The sequence below is a fragment of the Cottoperca gobio genome, chromosome 7, assembly GCF_900634415.1.
Source record: "Cottoperca gobio chromosome 7, fCotGob3.1, whole genome shotgun sequence".
Taxonomy (NCBI): domain Eukaryota; kingdom Metazoa; phylum Chordata; class Actinopteri; order Perciformes; family Bovichtidae; genus Cottoperca; species Cottoperca gobio.
This window is the reverse complement of record NC_041361.1, coordinates 5,991,989-6,011,745: the sequence shown is the minus strand read 5'-3', so window position 1 is coordinate 6,011,745 and position 19,757 is coordinate 5,991,989. Positions and strand designations below refer to the sequence as shown.

The 19,757-nt window shown below is 41.0% G+C and overlaps 3 protein-coding genes across 6 annotated transcripts; 1 reads left to right on the top strand and 2 right to left on the bottom strand.

Moving 5' to 3' along the window:
• Positions 1-4,467: 4,467 nt before the first annotated feature.
• On the top strand, positions 4,468-7,184 carry LOC115011284 (ninjurin-1). The gene is made up of 2 exons (XM_029436370.1): positions 4,468-4,663; positions 7,042-7,184. Exons 1-2 carry the CDS (start codon positions 4,471-4,473, stop codon positions 7,182-7,184), a joined length of 336 nt encoding a protein of 111 aa, XP_029292230.1. The 5' UTR covers positions 4,468-4,470.
• Positions 7,185-9,432: 2,248 nt separating this feature from the next.
• Positions 9,433-14,541, bottom strand: LOC115011363 (caspase recruitment domain-containing protein 19-like). Of its 3 annotated transcripts, XM_029436499.1 has the most exons (7): positions 14,501-14,541; positions 13,944-14,123; positions 12,469-12,614; positions 12,152-12,308; positions 11,771-11,839; positions 10,385-10,450; positions 9,433-10,263 (listed from the first exon to the last, which is right to left on the bottom strand). In XM_029436499.1, the coding sequence occupies exons 2-7, from the start codon at positions 13,948-13,950 to the stop codon at positions 10,139-10,141; spliced, it is 570 nt and encodes a 189-aa protein (XP_029292359.1). In that variant the 5' UTR covers positions 13,951-14,123; positions 14,501-14,541; the 3' UTR covers positions 9,433-10,138. The 3 variants fall into 3 exon arrangements, with proteins under 3 accessions (XP_029292359.1, XP_029292361.1, XP_029292360.1); XM_029436501.1 differs by lacking the exons at positions 13,944-14,123; positions 14,501-14,541 and adding an exon at positions 13,841-13,942; XM_029436500.1 differs by lacking the exons at positions 13,944-14,123; positions 14,501-14,541 and adding an exon at positions 13,811-13,938.
• On the bottom strand, positions 14,442-19,446 carry susd3 (sushi domain containing 3). 2 transcript variants are annotated; one of them, XM_029436497.1, is made up of 5 exons: positions 18,923-19,446; positions 17,037-17,225; positions 16,112-16,259; positions 15,431-15,598; positions 14,442-15,318 (listed from the first exon to the last, which is right to left on the bottom strand). In XM_029436497.1, the coding sequence occupies exons 1-5, from the start codon at positions 19,188-19,190 to the stop codon at positions 14,988-14,990; spliced, it is 1,104 nt and encodes a 367-aa protein (XP_029292357.1). In that variant the 5' UTR covers positions 19,191-19,446; the 3' UTR covers positions 14,442-14,987. The 2 variants fall into 2 exon arrangements, with proteins under 2 accessions (XP_029292357.1, XP_029292358.1); XM_029436498.1 differs by lacking the exon at positions 18,923-19,446 and adding an exon at positions 18,262-18,299.
• Between the last annotated feature and the right edge of the window lie 311 nt (positions 19,447-19,757).

Sequence of the window (19,757 nt, the reverse complement as noted above, 5' to 3'; positions counted from 1 at the left end):
TGTGCATGTGTGTGTGTGTGTGTGTGTGTGTGTGTGTGTGTGTGTGTGTGTGTGTGTGTGTGTGTGTGTGTGTGTGTGTGTTTGAGGAAGAAAGGATGAGGAAGAGAGAGACCCTGGCAGCCAGAGATACCTCCTTGTGACTGGCAGAGCTCAGCCAACAGATGCAGAACGTAATACCCTTACGCTCAAGCAATTGGTCTCATTTACAATGTGTCTCCCACCAGTGTTTGTCAATAAAAATGGAATCAATCCATGGTTGTTTTGTGAAGTGAAGATTTTATATGGAGACTTTCCAAATGGTTTTCATATATTTGCCTGTGTTACACTGTAATCTGAGACAAATCAGATTCGGTGTCAGATGTCAGTACATTACTAGCACATTCTTCAGCACGTTCTTGTAGATTTTGCACTGCAACTTTCTCTAGAATGAAAATGTTTTTTTGTCTCTGAGTCCTATAGTAGCCGTGTAGACCACGCTCTGAAACAGCCATATTTTCTTTGCATTGTGTAAGGCTTTAAAACTAAAAGAGAATCATGGAAATTAGATTTACAGTTGGGTCGATCCTCATCTGGAGGAGGGCCAGAGTTTGAGGTGAGTGAGAGAGAGAGAGGCTGCTGATAGGACATGATGGATGGAATGCAGAGAAGTGCTGATGTATAAGAAAAAAAAAACAAAAGGAGGGGAAACACACCCATGCGGTTACAGATGCAAGTTCATTTGCTTTTTCATCATGTTGCTGAACAGCAGCATGTTTAAATAAGTGAATAATGAATGCAAGGTAACCGTGCCTTTAGTGACGTATTGCATTGTTGCTGCAAAGAGCTTTCTACATGTTAGATACAAAGCAATAGTCATGACATACACTTACAGTAACTGACATGCAGGTATTTAGCTTAGCGGTAATCAGTTAGTGTGACGATGTGAGGAAAGGGGGAAAGTTTAGGATTAGGTGAGCGAGTTCAATGAGTTCATTTCTTTTGCTTGGAAGTAAGCCACAACTTTACGAGGTGTTTAAACACTGAACAACCATTTTTTATGATTCAATTAAGTTTTAGGTTCAATCTCAGGGATATAGGAATTGCAGCCTTTCCAGAGGCTGTGATTTCAAAGCAAGAACACTATTGCACTGCAACTAGCTATGAGACAGAAATAAAGGTAGTATTTATGATAGGAGACTACTTTATTTACTCATGTGTGAAAGGGTAGTGGGGAGCAGGGGATGTAAAGAATAAGACTTTTATTTGTTTTTAAAAACAATGCATTAAATAAAAACTAAATTGGCACCAGTTTAAATCTCACTTTGCCCGATTTCTCCCTAAATTACTTCCAGGTCCTTTAGTTTTTCAACCGAATGACTCCCCTCCATTGTGCTGTTCAGGTAACATCTAGCAGTGATAATGCATGTTCAATGTTCACCATAGACTGGAGAACAGTCAACAACTCACTGTGAGATTGTTTTAAAATCCTGTAAAGAAGATCGGTTTTATTACTTAATTTACATAAATGGCTTTGAGTGTCCATTTATCTGTTTTTTATATTCTTTGCACATCTTATGTACATCATTTTAAGATTAAAACAATACTTTTATATTTCATAGTTAATGAACAGGCAGTCCAGGTTGTAAGGGTGCTATTTATTCATTCATTCATAAAATGATTAAAGTTATATACAGTAAATGTGCCTGATCTTCTCAGTATAGCACTTTCGTCCACATATTCTTAAAATAAATGACTTGACCATGTGATTTCCTTTGAACAACTTTCTCTTATACTGTAAAATTAGTGACAATCTGATCTGATTCTGCAGAATATGTTAGGTTTTATTGTATGAATCCATCTGCTATTCCAAAGTGACGCATTGAACTGAGAGTTAAAACAGACTCTAACAACTTTTCTATCTCTCTCCGTCTTCCCTCCCCTCCTCATCCTCCTCCCTTTCTCTCTCTCCGTGGTTTGTCCCTTGAGTCTTTTTCAGACAAGGAATGCAGTGTGAATAATTCATCACAAAAATAATGATTGAAACCAAGGACCAGTACAGAGCGATTGACTTAATGAATACCTTACATTTTAGGTTTTGTGCAAAAATAACAATAGATGTGTAATAGCTGGGTGACTGACAAGCGCCATGTTTCTCAAAGGGGAAAACAAAAGTCAGAGCAAAATATGCAAATATGAGAAGTTACGGGTGTTATCCAACTGAAAGCCTGGATCCGATGGGTTTTTGCACTTGCACATGTCCCCACCTCCTCATGACAGCACAGTTTGACATTTCATGGCCTATTTATTTGTTCTTCATCGTGTCCTCTGCTGTGATTAGTTGTTATCCTGTGTTCTCAGCCCTATGATATGAATAGACAACAGGATTAATCCTTACAAACAGCTTGGACTGACTGAGTACTGTGACTGATGTTTTTTTTTAGCATTGGCCCACTCACTACTAAACTACAGTATGTAACATCAAAAAGAGTTCCTTATATTTGCTGGAGAATTTAAGAGAAAATCCATCTGCTGTGTTCCTAGACATACTGACTGCATGTTTCCAACTAGTGATCTCACAACAAGCATTATCTCACTGTGGTCTGTTGACTCGGGGATAAAGGGCTGTCTCTGAAAAGCCTCTGTCAGTGTTTGAGAGCAGAATGGCTGACCCTGACATGTCATGACAGTGTGCCATTTGTGGCGTTTGGCACAGATCAGAGTCACAAGAGCACTACACTGCACCATGTTGCTTTCCCCGTGGACCGTAGGGAAACATGTTTTGAAGAGCTGTTTGATTCCTTGCTATGAGTCCTACCATGGGAGCATTATGGCTCAGAGTGAAAAAGATTTGGAGAACGCCCATAGTGACGTTTTTGCTGGATGTTGTCAGGATGTCTGCAGCGTTCACATGAAGCTATGCCAAATGATAAAATCTGAAATGGTGTGTATGCTGCCAGATGAAGAGCTTGATCAGTGACACGTGTAATCCATGTCCTGAAAAGCAATGGCTTATTAAGAGAATTAAACATGGCTTGTCCAGTAATCATCATAAGATTAAAAAAAAACTCCTCAAAATAATTACTGCAACTGGAGTACTAGCTCTTCTCCAATCCCCTATGATCACAACTTCTGTACAGTGTGTACTTCCCCCTCATACATCAACATGCCAGCTGATTGTTGTGAATCTCCGGAACACATTGTAATTCAGCTGTAGCCTACCCTGTAGCAAATTAGAGGGTGCAGCTCTTCTTTTTGTATATCTCTGGAGCAGTGGGAAAACCGTTCGTACCAGCTCTGTGGTTTGGTTAATCCCTGACAAACTATGCTCTCTGCAGCGGCAGGGGTGTGTTGTGAGAAAAAGAGGGAAGGCTTCAGTGTTGAGGAAGAGACTGCGAGCACTGTTGATTATTTTACGTTTGCAGAGAGTGTGCAGGTTTTAGCCTTGAGAAGACCGAATCCTCAGTGATAGTGCTCAGTCATAGCTGCACAGTAGCTGCTGTTCATTCAGCAGCAGGGCTGCAAAGGAAGGAATTTTTTACAAGAGATTGATTTCTTATTAATCGAAAAGCACACTGTTTATCGAGGACCTGCTGCCGCAGTACATGTCTTTTTCTTTGCGGTGCAGAGTCCACTGGGATGGAATAGACACACACACAAAACCAAGCAGATCTTTTGTTACATAATCATCACCCACACAAGAATCAATGGGTTGGAGAATTCAACGTAAAACTAAAAAACTAAAAGTATGCTTTTGGTTATCACTTGTTGATCACTCATAGAAGGGATACAACCTAAATGTTCTTCTTCCTAAGCCCTTGCTCTATAGAATATGTAATTTTATAATGAATTTCTTTTTGTGTTTTTAGGTTCATTTTGTTCTACCGTATAAATAAATGTTGCATCACAAAGCAGGATTAATGAAGAAAACAGCTGTTGTGGGTTTTACTCATTGCAGTTATACAGTTAACCTCTGTTACCCTGCTTTGGTTTGATTAAGTCATCAAATAGTGCTAAAGAGGGCTCACAGCAACACATACGGTATGATATGCCCTGAGAACAAGAACATGTGCATCATTACAAACCATGGAAATCCTCTAACCCTGCACATGCTGACTTGTTCACGTTCACCGTGTTTTAATGGGTGTCTTGCCAGTGTGTCAGTATCTCTTTGCTGTACTAATGGATCTGTCTTCAAAGGTCACTCTTCTGTAATGGCTTGTTGTGCTAATTAGGTCAGAATGATAACCAGATCCTCACCACCAATGCACAGGAAGCACAAAATTACTGCTAGTCTCATCAACATGCCGCCTCGTTGTTCTATTGGGAGAAGAAAACGCAGCACAGAGCATGCCTTTTTTTTTGTTTATTTGCAAGCTTCCTTCTTTCAGGCGTTATCTCCAAGTCATAAACGTTATCTCTGTGCCGGTTACTTTCTTCTCTCCCCAGGCCTCTCATGCAGATACTGGGCCCCACAGCCCAGCCCCTCTGAACATGAACCACTATGCTAATAAGAAGAGTGCAGCTGAGAGCATGCTGGATGTGGCACTACTGATGGCCAACGCTTCCCAGCTAAAGGCTGTGCTGGAGCAGGGGCCAAACATCTCTTTTTACACTCCCATCATCACCTTAATCAGCATCTCCCTCTGTCTGCAGGTCGCAGTCGGGGTCCTGCTCATCTTCATAGGTAAGAAAATAAACAGAGCCCCGAGCTTTTTTCTTTGTCGGAGCAAGCTTCACATCTCTCAACCTTCACTGGCCCTTTGTGTGTCCTGACAAACAACCCATTACCAGTTGGACTAGCTGTAACCATGGAAACAAGGCCTGACACCAGGTCAGAGTTCGCAAAGGTTTTAGTGCTACTGTCAGCACGTGTGGGAGTTGAAGAAGGGAGGTTGCTTTTTTTTCTCTGCTGTGTACATTTGTGTGTGTGTGTGTGTGTGTAAATGTGTCAATATGTGTTCATGTCTATGCACGCCGTGGAGTAAATAGAAGGAAAGACATTAAACTAAATATAAAAGTGCCATCTATTCACATGTCCAGAGATTTTTTATTCAGCAGCCACATCCAGGAGTTGGAAAAGCAGGTGCATTGAGATGAGAAGATGAGTTAGAATGAGATGTACCGGTGCCGGTTAGACTGCAGTACAGGTTTCTGAACAGCGGGTCAGTGAACTTCAGCCAGGTCACGCCAACTCAGCTCTAACAGTAAATAAAAGACTGTTTGTCGGTTTCATCTCCATATCTGAAATATAACCACACTGCTATCATTATACTACTTTATCTCTTTTATAACCTATTTAAAAAAAATCTATAATACTAAAATGTTATTTAATAAAACCATACCCCCCCCTTAATGTTTGCTTTATTTTCCTTCTTACCTGAACCTCTTTTTCTATATAATATATATATATATATATAATTATATACATTTGTAAATTTGCTGTGTTAACGGAAAAATGTAAATAGCTGTAATTATTCAACATTATTATAATCAATCATAATTAACCCTAAAATAACATTTGCAGATGTTTTGTGTTGTGAAGGATCACGTGTCAGAAAGAAGGTCGGTCAGCATGTGAGAGTCATTCAAGAATGCTTTCCCCCTTTGAACGCCTCCACCGAGTCTTCTGACTCCACCGGGCCCCCCGAGCAGCCCCCCCACAAACACATCTCATTCTCATCGCTCCTTTCATCCCTCTTCTTTCATTTTCTTTGACTGTTATGAACCTCGCTGCCCCCGCCGTCCTCCCCTCCCTTTTCCGTGGATCCAGCTCTGTCTAATGGAGCCAGTGGTGCGTGATGTGAGTGGCCTACATATCACCGACCCCCCCGACCCCACTCTACCACATCCCAGGCAGATCAGACACACACACAGCCAGGCGGGGTTCTCACACCGTTTAACCTTTGGTAATCTCCCCCCCCCCCACACACACACACACACATGTACACACATGAACACTGTAACATGTGGCTGTAGAGTCACAGATACAGCATACCCACACCTTAATTTAACATCCTTCATAGTCCGGCCCCTGTTCTTCATCATTTTAGATCAAGGTGTGAACAAAGCACAAATAAAATGACGCATGTCAGACAGGAAATACAAGCTTCCCCCTGATCAGTTCACTCTTCCCTGTATTGTTCTTTCTGCTTATTTTTGTGTGCTTTGAATCAGAAGCTTGTTTTCTTAAATGCCTTACATATAATAACAAGTTCAAATGTTAAGTTGGAATTAAAGAGTTAATGGTGATTAAAAACTATTGTATAGCATACATGCCCACTATACATTACTGAACATTATATTTGTCTTGTCTGGTACCCATATAAGCACTAAATTGTTGCGTTTTGTTTACCTGAGCTTGACCACTACTGTTTGTTTGGGCTCTCACAGACCTCAGATGTATGTATAAAAAAATAACAATAATTATTTCACAATCAACCCATTTTTTCTTTAATTGTTTTTTCTTTGGTCAACATAAATCATAGATATATAGAGCAGATGAATACATTGCATTTAACCAGGTTTTACAGGTGGAGTCTCTGAGACCCCCAGACAAAAGTTGTGCAATGTGTGTTTACATATCAATAGGTAAACAATCATGTTTGTAAGCAAAGCAGGATAGTCATGACATATCAATGTGATGGAACAATATTAAGTTATATTGTTTGAGCTATTAAAGAGCGCCTGTGTCTCCAGGAGCCCAAACAGAAAAAAAGTATTATTATTATATTTTATATAGATTTATTTTCCATGCTGTCGTGTTTTGTTAGCTATTCATTAAAAAAAAGATTGAATTATTTGTGAAAGTTCACTTGTGTCATGCGCAGCTTTTATTATAATATCAGTTTGCAAAGCGAAAACAAATATTTTATCCTTGTCAAAATTAAATATTTGATAGTCCCTCATTTTTGTGTGATCACTCATGGACATTGAGACATATATATGGATTTATGGTTGACAGCAAATCTGTGTAGAATGAGTTGGCTTGAGTCCCAGAATCAAGTAGACTTGACTGTGTATTCATTGAGTTTGTTTAATTGTATTTCCTGGTTTTGTCCGCAGTTCGATGGAACCTGAATGATGAGCAAAAGCATTGGAGGCTGAACATTATGGAAAACTTGGCCACATGCCTGACTTTTATCATCGTGGTAGTCAACGTCTTCATCACAGCCTTTGGAGTCCACCGGCCGAACCGCAGCGACTGAACAAGAACACACACACGCAAACACACACACACACACACACACACACACACACACACACAGGTATTCTTTACATTTCTGCTGCTCACATATATTCTTTATGCTCACCCTCACAAACAGGTATTTTCTCTCCTGCCTTTCTGTGCAGTTGTCTCCTATATACATCCATGTAGTCAGCATGTTTTTGAACCTCTCCTCCCCTGACCCGTCCTTCACAATCCCATAGCTGACCTACAAACACACTGACCTCTCCAGGCTCTTAGAGAAATTTCCAACAGAAAGCAATTCACAAAAAATCCTACTACTGTCAATTTACCAGAAAATCATTGTCCTGCATGAAGAGAGAACAGCAGACAAGAGACAAACGGCCGAAGTGACAAAGGGGTCTGGTCCATCAACAACACAACATCTGTTCCAAGTGGAGACAACTGCGGTCAGGAACATGTGACCTCACACTGTCTGTCTCCTTTGCTGAAGGAGAGTGACCCTGAGCACCGGCCAGACACAAATACACACACACACACACACACACACACACACACACACACACACACACACACACACTACTTTTTAATTGCATTGATGACATTGGAGCACGATGTCATAGTTATTTTCCAGACAGCACGGACCAGGAGGTTTGATGGGTCTGCTGAGCAGGGCAGAGCAGGGTGTGCCTTATCTGACGCAAAGCTCCGTCCCATGCACCTCCACAGCTTTAACCTTACCAACACATCGGCACCCAACCACAGGCGTCATGCCTAACATTCAATTATAACAATGTTTGGTTGTGCCATGACTCTCTGTGCAAAGATGGAGGTTGTCTGTGGTTCTCTGGACAGGCAGCAGCTGGTGAGTCAGAGTCAACACAGCACAGACCCCAGCAGAACTGCTTGTTAAAGTAGAAGCCTTAATTAGACTGTGTTTCAGCGATGTCACTGAAACCCCAATTAGAGCCTAAGCAAATGCTCATTTTATACCCTTCAGTGGGTTAGGACAAAAACACAAAAGCAGTTTGAGCGTGCTTCACGTAATCATCTACTAAATACCAGAAGAACATTCATGTTCCTATCTTTAATTTCTTCAACGTGACTGTGACAAAGCACCTTTCAGATGACAAACCAACGTCACAATCTGATTCTTTCCCTCCTCCACAACTATCATTGGTAACCGTGGAAACAGCCAGACGAGCCAAGAGCCAGATTGATGACACACACAGCTCCACTCAGGGTAGATCTGTGGACTGATATATATATATACATTCTTTATGTCTATGGCTCCTACTGTGGCTCCATCTCAGTCCTGAAGTTGAACATGACCGGCCCTGTGGGGGGTCCAACATCACAGGATGCTGATGATCGTCGAGGTCGTGTGCAGCAGGACTAATAATAGCTCCCTCGTGGAAATGTGGATACCAGTAGTTGAAGAGAACAATCACCCTGGTGACACTTCCAATCCCCCTTTAACACCTCCCTCCTCCACGACTCCCCTCTATAATCTGTTGCTCTCTCTTTAAAGACAAGACCGAGGCGGAAAAGTGTTGCTCAGCGCCACAAATCTCCCGAGACCAGACACCTGAGTGAGCTCTCGACCACAGCTCTACTCTATCATCTTTAATGTAGCTTTTTTTTCTCTCCTATGATTCATAATCCCAAGAAATACTTGAAAGGGCTTTAAGTATGAAATGCATCCACTGTGCAGACAAGTCTTTTTTTCCCCAGCAGTCAACAGTGTTTAACGTAACATTTAATTAAGTTGACTTTATTCCTTCAATCAATTTGATTGTCATTATTAATTAATGAGGGCTGTCTGTTGCTCCGGTTTGTCATTGTTATAACACCCTGGAACATTTTCCATCTTCCTTTAGTTTCCCACTGTGGTGCACTGATTGAGGGAGCAGTGCCCTCTAGTGCTTCTATAGATACTGTTCAATCAGTGAGATAAAAGTTTCATCATCCTCAACCATGTCAGGTTACTTTGTCCACCGCTGTTTATTTATGTCATTAGCTCTGGGACAACAGTGATTGCCTTAAGTGTATTTACTTATATTTTGTACATGTAATATTTATTTATCTTTGTATCTATTTTAATGTGTATGTAAATTAATATTTCTACAAGAAACAGACACAAACTCATCACTGTACTGCTGAGTACTGGGAATTTTGTAATACATGCTAATCAATTGAATACATTTATGTGTATATCTTTGTAAATTCTTTATCATACTGTATTAAAAATAAGATACAACTCCAAGTGATGTCAAAATGTGCTTTATTTGAGCACAAGTTGAACATTATTACAGTGCACTTTAGTAGGTAGACAGTTCTATCACAGTATTAGAAGGCACAGAAAGGGGGGGGGGGATATCTGTTGTGTGTTTGAGAAACTGTGTATGTATTTTACAATCACAAGCCACCAACACAGGTGTTTTCACTTCTGAAGCCTAATTGGACCTCCTCTCAGGACAGTGTGCGTGTACAAACAGAGTTTGATTGACATCTCCTTTGATCTTCTGTTGCTTTAGTTGTACCTGTTAGGGCGGGACAACTTAACCCTTTATCATTCGTATTAATAAAGAGTTTGGTGACATATTGTAATTCCCACCAGCTTCAACCTGAGCTGTGTAATCAGCCAGAGTCATTGAAAAGAGCTGTGTGGGTGTGCAGTTACTCAGTTAATATTGTGCTTCAGCCAAGAATGTGATTGGAATTATTATTGTTCTGTATGCACAATAAATTCAGATAAGACTCTTTAAAAATGTTATGTAAAAGAGATGTCAGCTATGGGAATTTCAAGACAGAATGACTCGCATTATTGTCAGCTTCAGATTAAATATCAAGTCAATTAGTGCTTACAAATGCGTGCAATTCTTAGCTCTCAAATAGTATACGAGTTTGGCACAGCAAAGTGGCATATTTCACGGCTTATTCTTCCCACAGCGCCTTAAGCATTTCAGCATCTTAACGACCTCCTTTCTTGTGCTTGCCAACCTCAGCATAGGAAATGAAAACATCTTTAGCATCTTTACTAAATCTTGCTGCAGAGCGGTGAAGAAACGGACCGGTGTTTCTCAGTGTCTCACCCTCTGTAGGCAGAAAGAGTGGCAACAAAGAGTTTTAAGAAATACGGAGATACATATAAATAAACAAATATTCCCAGAGACAAATAAGTCTGAAATCTATTTTCCATTTTTCTGCATGACTCACCTCCGTAATAGTAGAGCATTGCAATACCAAATGCAAAACTGAAACAGCTCAGGAAGAACATTGGTCCTGCAGAAGAGATTAAGTTCTCATGTTAGCCTAATAACACTGCACAATGTGAATATCTGATCAGCTGGTGGGCATACTAAATGTGCATAGTGGGTTGGTGTCTTCCTTTATAAATGATATGAACTAAAAAGCTTAATAACAAAAGCTAAACTGAAATGTGCACTAGTATATGGAAAGAGTCCACAGCTGCTCTGTGCAAAGACAGTAGTCTTGTTGTTCTGAACAAGCCGTCATCTCCTTGTACGAGTTATGATTGGGAGTCCTCACCTGATGACCCATTTCCCTGCTGACACACCTTTGACCCAGTGGAAGCGCCCCTGACTGTTCAAAAGAATGCAGGATAGAGGAAGCTGTTTTGACCCACAAAACCAGAGCTCTGAATGTAATGGGAGGATGAATGGTGAAGCAGTGTGGAGCAGTAGGGCCCACATTCTGCTGCTAGGGGTTAAAAGGTTCAGCAGACAACAATGTTTGTTGAACAAAGCTTAGTTGGGCTTAACGGGTTTATCTGATGATCAGTGAGGGGTACAGAGGCACCCTGACACACACACAAAGTGTAAATCCACCATTTAAAAAAAACACCCACCCTGGTAATCTTGCTGAAAAATGAAACCTCTACAACTGCAGATTAAAAGGCGTGTTTTAGCCCATTAACTACAAATCATGAAGAACTCAGAACTCAGAGACTATTCCAACAGAAAACTGATATACATGTCAACATTAAAGCCTTATATAAACACAAAAACTCCACAATGCCCATTGTATGTATTCCTCTCAGATCACATTTTAATGCAATTGTGAGCATGGACATTTGAGTGCGAACAGTTTTACACTTATAAACTCGTGTTGTTATGGATCCAAATCAAATTTAGTCTATATAAAAACAATAATGGATACAATTTGATATTGAATGCACCAGAGAGGAAGTGTTTTCATAGTAGTTCTCGTTCGCAAATGCATCTCTACATGATGATAACATAACTTTGTCGACATAACCTTGACATAAAATAAAGCTGAGCAGTGGATAAGTTTAAAATAGCTGCGATATGATTTCCATGTTCAAATTGACTGGAACACAGGTACTCAATCCAAAAACATATGGTGTGCTTTGAAAAGCTGCTGACAGTAAGGAAAAGTATACATGCAGGCCTTTATGTTGCAACAACACTTAGATAGCAGATGTCTTTATTTACATTCTTAATCTTCTGATCTTAAAATAATCTTATATATATATATACATACACAAATAAATATATACCAAAAACAAAATTCAATGCTCTTCTGTACTCAGAAGTTGTGTGAGATGTTGATACGATTTACCTCTGTCATTAAGCACATATCGCTCTGGGTGGATCGCCACAGTGTTAGTCCATTTTGGATCGGCCACTTCTAAAACAGAGAAGGAAAATGTTTAACAGGTAAACCTCACACTTTAAATAACAGCCTGTGTAATGTCACATCCGCTACCTGAACTGCAGTCCAGACAGCACATTGGCTTCCTTCTGTATCTTGGATAGGATAAGCTACATAAGGCCAGACAGGCAATTACACAGCGGGGGATCCACCATTATGGGACACCGGGGAAGTTACAAGTGAGATTTGCCAAACCATCTCAACTTAAAACAACCTGATGAGTCAGCGTAATTAACTGTAATAACATTATGCACAGGAATGTCAGAAAATAATGTTTTGTTTTTTTACCTCTTAGTGTGACTCTCGTGGGCAGGCTTGAGTAGACGTCCTCAGCGTGGATGTGAAGTCCTCTGTAGAATTCATGACATGCCTCCTCGCCCTGACCATGCAGGTACTTTAACAGCTTAGCTAACCGCGTCTCGGTGGGAATGCTGAGCTTCCTGAACTGCAGGGAGACACATGCTGAATTAAATCACTGTGCACACCTGTATGCCTGCACACTGTTCTCCTGTTAAAGACAACATTAATTAAAGTGCAAGGGCATGATGACTTTCAAAACAGGTTGTTTGTATGTTGGAGCGGTGTCAAATGTTAAGGGTAGTGACCCTGTGAGCTTCCTTGTCGCTGAGTATCTGGGGGTAGATCCTGTTCAGCTGCAGCACCAGTCTGTCAACCAGTTCAGTGTCCATCCTCTCATCTGAGCACAGGAACTGGGCGTCCGTCCGGAGCTGCTCATGGTAATCGTCAATGTCTACTCAAGGACGATAGAAATGACAACGTTAAAAAAGATACGAGCAAAGCAGCACTCTACAGTACACACACTTTAATTTCTTTATTCATGTACTTAAAAAGGCATCAGTGGTCTAAAAGTTGTATGTGCCACTGTGTGGAGGTCAGGTCACAAACTTATGAACCTGTACAATTAGAGTATGCTATAAAGCTCTTATTGAAGGCCTGCTGATTTTATGTCTAGTCTTAGAGTAAATAGTTTCTTTCTAAGCTGGTCTTGGCATCAGTCCTGTTCTGAAAATAAATGACTAAGAGGTTTATTCTCCTGATTAGAAAGGTGAATGCTGTAAATTTGTCCATTTGGCAACACTCTCTAAGAAGTTGTACTGCGTTAGCGTGTACATAAATAAAAGACAGATGTTATAATAGAAAGCCTGCAGTAAATACCAGTTTGGTGAAGCCCATGTTCTTTGCTGACTGCCGGTTTCAACTTGCAGGTCATTTGAGTTTGTATTCTGTGTGACCTTTAAAAAGATACAGCCCCTGATTTCAAAACCAAATCCCAAATTTGACTCCCAGCTGACTCTTGATTTCATCCTCAGCTTACTTCATTCTTTCAAACTAGATCTTCAACACTGGAGGTGTGAATCAAAGTTAATGCAAAGTTTATAAGCAGATATCTTATTAAGTGTCCATTAGTAAAGTTGTTTATCTTTGCCCTGTGCAGTTATGTGTTTGACTTCCGTCATTGGGATTTCTCAAGAATTGTGTTTGCAACTGATCTTCAACAGCTAGTAGAGAGATGCAGCAGATATATTAAGTAGGTAAGACATTGGTGAGCTAGTGGTTTGTCCTGTGTTACAATTATCATCAAGTTCATCTCTGAACTATAGTTTTCTTTGTTAAATACAACAGACACAATATTTTAAACAAACAACGTTTTAGCTAAATTAAATAAAGCTGCCTCATCCTAATGTCAGATTTAAGCCGGTTCTTTTTTAGGAATAATTTTTAGACCAAACTTCAGATTTGAATGTGCATATCTTTTATAAAAGAGCTGGCTATCTCTATTAAATAGTCTATGATTTAAATAGAACTGCTCATATGTTATTCATAGGCTGAATATCTGACAGAAAGTAACACCCAAATACTAAGTCACAATAAGCCAAAATGAATGCATTTGATAACATATCGCTATAACAACAACAACAACTACACCTAAAACTGTAGATTTGCTGTAACACGCACACAGCAGGCGGTCAGTGATCCTTTGTATCCTTGAAGTCAGCGCGCAGGGATTTCGGCAAAAGATCCCAAACGAGCCAAAACATCTTACCCGTGTTTCACAAACCTGTCATACTGACAAACAATCGGCGTGTGGGTCTTGCTTCCGACCGACAGCCTCCCGGTAGAACTTCCTGGTCTCCCCCGGTGTGACGGTCTCTGCTGCTCCGTTACATCAGCACGCTGCACCGCCCTGCCGGGGCCACATGACTGACCTCAGAGCTGCGTGGTGATTATCCACAGACACCTTACAGGCAGATTACTGGAGTTTAGCTTCCTGTTGCTAACACTGAACCACAGAGGTGTCATTTATCACTTTATTTCATTCCCTTCCTTTATTTATACTACCTGGAATTGTAATAATAATAATAATAATAGCCTTTTTTCTTGTCGGTAATACATTCTTCACCATGTCAGTTGAAATGTCTTTGTGTAAACTACATCATTTACACACAGTCAAAAGCACCGCAGGCCTACTGCTGCTGCCTTATCGTGGTAAACATTTACATTGGTCCCTCAGAGAGAAATGTACACCATTGCACTACATTGCAATACAGTTCACTTGTTATCGTTAGAAGTCTTAAATTTATTTACATTCTTAAAAAAAAATCATACAGTATTTACATAGAGTCCAGGGCTTTCCAGCTGCTCTCCTCCCACCCAATACCTTCCAGTCCTGACATGAGTTCCATGAGTTACTTCCTCAGTTGCCTACAATGTTTTTTTAATTTTTTTAACCCTGTCCCAATAAACTCCTTAATAGTTAACATTAACCAAAACATAAAAAAATTGACATGTTTCTGAAAAGCTCATTTAAGGGCATGAAATTCCCTTGACATTCAGAATTACAAGGGTTATCGTCCAACAAGGCCGGTGTGCTGAAAGTGCAATGGCTTCCCTTTTCAGACAGAGGGCAGTGTGCCATTACAGTTGACAAAAGGCACATGAGTCTGTGCATCATTATGCAAATAGAGCATTCATACTGTGCAGAACTGCAGACTTAATATTTTCAACAAGATCAGGAATGTTCAGTTATTATTTTCCATAGTCCTCAGCGTACACATCAACACTTTTGGCCAGTAACCAAGTTTTTTGACTGTTGGTATTCACCTCACACTGATATAATCCGAATTGAAAATTCTTTGGCAGGGTTTATATTCCTCGTGTTGGACTCATCGGTAGTTGATGGGTTCGCTCCTGTAAAACTGCTCCGCTGTCCTCCATACTGCCACACTGCAACAGGCCCCATGGCTGAGATCTGCAGGCCTGGGTTAGTAGTTTGAGTGGAGGACGAAGAAGGTCCGTTGTATTCAGGTGCACCAGAGATCTGTGCAGATTCTGGGTGTAAGAGAGGCTGGTTGTAGTCATAGCCGGGGAGAGTAGGAAGCGGATGAGTGGGGCCATATGTGCCGGCCGGACCATAGGCGCACTGCTGATGACACCTGATGAGGAAAAGACAGGAAGTTGTTTCTTTAATGTTTCTGCTGGTCTTCAAGAACATTTAGAATTTATTTCCCCCTTTTTTTTTGACAGTTCAAGAAAAAGTCAGCTCACCTGCAGTTTCGCATGTTGTCACACATGGCTGGGTTAGCAGTGTCCCACAGTGAAAGCACCTTCTCCTGGGTGTTGTTGTTGTTGTTGTTCCTGCCTTTATGGTTGTAGCGAGACCTGTTCTCCGCCTGATGTTGGGCCTGCTCCTCCCACTGCCACATATCTGACTCCCTGTTTAAAATATACATACATTTCAGTTTCTAAATGCATCACAGGAAACTGACTGATAACTCTCTTCTGTGTTCTTCTCCCTTCTTTGCTTCGAGTGATAGACAGTAACTAAGTAGTAACCTTTCTATGAGTGAGTCGCCGTTTTTTGTGTGTCTCATGCACGAGGATGCACATGCAGGCAAGCGAGTGACGCGGTACACAGGTCTGCCAATGCTTTTCCCCTGATCTTCATGTGGCGGAAACACGCCAAGATATGAGGCAATGTGCCAACAAAGGTAGGGAAGAAGAAGACGGCGAGCCAGTAAACATGGATGTAAACAATGCTGGCTTTCAAACACTTAATAATCAGCTTGGCAAATGCTTCATGAGGAAGAAAATGCTTTCAACACGTTTGTTAAGATTTCCAGGATGCACACCTTTTGGTGAGTAACAGTGACTCACTGTAAATCCCCATTACCCAATGAAGCACTTTGACTTGTAATAGAGATCTTGGTATTGGTACTTTTAAGTCACCTCTCATGCTTTTTCCTTTTGTCCTCTTTGATGCAGTCGAGCAAACAGCAGGTGATGAAGGCCACGGACATGAAGAAGATTATGCCCAAGCTTACGATGGATGCCAGCACAGCCACACGGAAACCATAGTCCTCGTATGGAGTCAGAGCTGGGGTGTGAGAGAAGAAGACTGATGACTGATTGATAGACTGCATCCCCACGTCATGCACTTAACATATTAAACAGCTCCATTCATCATACTGCAAAATCTATGTACAACAATTCCTTATCAGACTCAGGCACCACACAAAACACTGCCACTTTAGGCTTTACAGATAACGTCTGCCACATTAAATTGCTAAATAACAAGTCTTTTATTATCATTTAAACAGAGGAAATTGGCAGGCATAAAGTCATTTTACAACTCATCACAATAAAACATAAATTCCATTTTTAGTTTCTTTCAGTTTCACATCAGACAGCTTATTTTCTCCCATGATGATTGAACCTGAACAATAATTAAGATCCTTCTCTCGCTTTTTCCACATGCTCATCAAAAGCCCGGCTAACTGTGCACCTGCTGGAAATTATTCATTTCTACCTCCATTAGCATTAATATTCTCCTTTAATGAGCTTTATCCCCAAGCAAGAAATGATTTTCTCTCAAATGTGTCCTCACATAATTTAGAAAAATTCATTATTGCAAGCCAAAATCATACCTAAAGTGTCTTCATGTAACATTGCCCATAGCCACAATGCCTATCACATAATGTTTAATATATATCCCATTTCTTCAGAATAATGAGCAGACAGACAGTTTTGCAGCCTCAGCAAATTTCCCAGTTAAAGCATTTGGAACATTTATTCTGCACACATACATAAGTGTATGAATAAGTGCCATTCTTTCTATATTAACTGCCATGTCAAGGTCTTAGTTCCTACTCACGTTTACAGTAATTCTCCCCCACCCAGTGGGTGCTGTTGCTGCCCATGACACACTTCAGCTCACTTCCAACCAGTTTGTGTTGGGCTGGGCACTGCAGGGAAATGACCGTGCCCACAGTCGTGCCATTGCCCTGGATGATCTTCTGGGTGCCCAGGGCTGGCAGGGTCATGGGTGTGCACTGAGCCTGACCTAAAGGAAAGAGATGATGGTAATTTGGTGATGTATCAGATTGTGTGCATCAAAAACCCTGCCTGTTTGCAGAAGTTAGATGTGCATTAATCATCAAAAGTTCAGCGTGAGTTTGAATACATGTATAATTCATGTATCTTCAAAAGAAATTTGTTTTCACAGAGATGATCACACAACTCAGAATTCAAAAGAAGCTCAACAACTATTCACGATGAACAACAAAGAAGAATGGAGCACTGCGGATGAGATTCAATGTCGGCTGGGACAATCATTCCACAGCTATCAGTGGTGAACCCCTGTAGGGCTGCACAACGCGGCGTGACAAAACACTGTCTGCCCCCTCGTAACAGTCTGGTGCTGCGCTGCTTTGAATTCTAACAGTATCGAAGCAGGAAATGTGATAAATCATTAAACAAAAGGCCTGCGAGGATGGTGGAAACACATGGGCCATCTGGAGCCACGCAAAACAAGCCGTTATCATACAGCACAGCACAGTGCTCAGCATATCAGCTACAGGAGGGGAGGTCTCTCACTGTGTTAGTTCAGTACGCCAGCAGTCTGTCACAAACAACCTACAACATACGAGTATCACTTCATCATGACACAAGCTGTTGGAATGCTAATAAACACAATGACATCAAGTCGGTGATTTCCAACATGACCGGGAAGGATAATGTGATCAGACCCATGAACAAGTTCAAACTGAGGAAACCCTCCTTCTGGTTTTCACTAAAAAGACAAATGGACTTGTAAAGTGGCATTGGAGAGATTTCGGAGTGCCTCTTTGTAACTATTAAATGGAGGAACATATCCAAGAATGTCATATTCTTGGATATGTTCCTAGAGTATATGCACCTCTAAGAAAAAACATGTGGTTCACGTGTGGTTCAAATCACACCAAAGGTGTTGGGTGTCACTGACACATGGACAGACATACAGTACATACAGGAACAAGGAGATTAAGTTAAGCATTTTCTTGTTAAAGAGTTACACACGCTTATGATAACAGTTTACAGTGACACTAGTCCAGACTCACCTGGGACAAATACTCTCGGGAAGCCTATTAGCATTAAGCTCAACATATTCAAGTTTATGTAACACGAGGAGGCACTTCATTGCCGATAAATAGAGAGCATCACTTTTATGTAACGTGTGTGTGTGTGTGTGTGTGTGTGTGTGAGAGAGAGAGATAGAGATGTTCAGCTGTGCATCATTTTCTGATGTAAAACCACCAGTGATACCACTTCCTCTTTTTTCTTCCGTTTGAAAAATAATACGCCTAAATGATAAGATCTGGAAGAAATGTGTGCATGAGGTCCTTTTACTTCAACAACCATTTTTGTATAATATAAAGTGAATTTGCGATGCGATGTATGTATCTCAGAAATAATCACACACCCAATAACAAAAGATACCAGTCTGTAAATACCTTGACTATTATTCTATAACTATTTGGAAACTGCTATCACAGCAAGCAGGCTACTGTAAGTCCCTCGATGGATATTACACAAGAAGAAATATATAGAAGACACTTAACTTGTAGATTCCCCTCTCACAAAATATGTGTATGTAATAGTATTAACAACAGGCCTTTATGTTATTAATAGAACTGGACTAAGAGCAAAGTGTTTTAAACAAATCTCCGTCCCACAAATATCCTACACGCTCAACTCGAGACACCATTTCATCTGTTTTACCTGACTTATTCCGGCCACGGCTGTCATCTTTGTTTGTAAGATCAGTCCTGGACACATCTGCTATTGAAGCTGTTGCGGCTGACATGGTGGTGACAGACAGATGCCCCCCAAGTCCGTTCTTTGGTTGTGCGTAAAGACGGTGCGCAACGGTGCTCCTTAGTGCCCGGTATAGGCTAAACAAATCGGGATTCCGTATAGCTGGAGTCGTGCATGAGCTTCTCCGGGGGATTTTATTCGTCTCTCTGCCTTCCAGTGAACAGGCTGTCATCCACAGAGTCCTCCCACAACGCTTGCTCACCGCAACATTAACGTATTGTAATTCCTCGGGTTTGAAAGCGCGCAGAGGCTCCTGTCACACAAGCGGATGAGCGCCCGAGAGGACGAAGAGAGATGAAGTGATCGGTGGAGACTTTGTTGACCAAAGCAAAAATGACTTTGTGGATTACACCAGGTCAGGTCAAGTTGGATATCTGCGCCTTGTGAGCAGGACAGTGACAAGTAACTACAGTAGCAATAAGCCCGCACTTTGTGGGCAGGATGTTGCATCCGCTGCTCTATTTGAGTCAGGATGTGCTTCAGACAGGGGTGAGCAAGTGATGAAAAAAACACGCACATTATCAGTGAGGACAAAGCTCATTTTAAGGAATATAAGTCCATTAATAAACATGGTTTTGCACTGCACAGTTTACAATCCTGACTCCAGTATCCACATTTCAAACAGCTAATGTTTGCACAAATCAGGATTAAGTGGTTGAAAGAGTGAGTTGCAAATCAAAAAGGAGCTGCTTTAGAAAGAGATTTGTAGCTTCATGATGTCCCAACTCGCTTTTGGTAC

Excerpts from the sequence above, each read along its gene's own strand:
- LOC115011284 (XM_029436370.1), top strand. The coding sequence starts at position 4,471 with ATGAACCACTATGCTAATAAGAAGAGTGCAGCTGAGAGCATGCTGGAT. Across the intron at positions 4,664-7,041 it reads GGTCCTGCTCATCTTCATAG|TTCGATGGAACCTGAATGAT; the intron begins GTAAGAAAATAA and ends TTTTGTCCGCAG.
- susd3 (XM_029436497.1), bottom strand. The coding sequence starts at position 19,190 with ATGACAGCCTGTTCACTGGAAGGCAGAGAGACGAATAAAATCCCCCGG. Across the intron at positions 16,260-17,036 it reads GGGGGAGAATTACTGTAAAC|CTCTGACTCCATACGAGGAC; the intron begins GTGAGTAGGAAC and ends CTCACACCCCAG. Across the intron at positions 15,319-15,430 it reads GACAACATGCGAAACTGCAG|GTGTCATCAGCAGTGCGCCT; the intron begins GTGAGCTGACTT and ends TTTCCTCATCAG.
- LOC115011363 (XM_029436499.1), bottom strand. Across the intron at positions 11,840-12,151 it reads CACGAGAGTCACACTAAGAG|AAGTGGCCGATCCAAAATGG; the intron begins GTAAAAAAACAA and ends TCTCTGTTTTAG. Across the intron at positions 10,451-11,770 it reads ATATGTGCTTAATGACAGAG|GACCAATGTTCTTCCTGAGC; the intron begins GTAAATCGTATC and ends TCTCTTCTGCAG.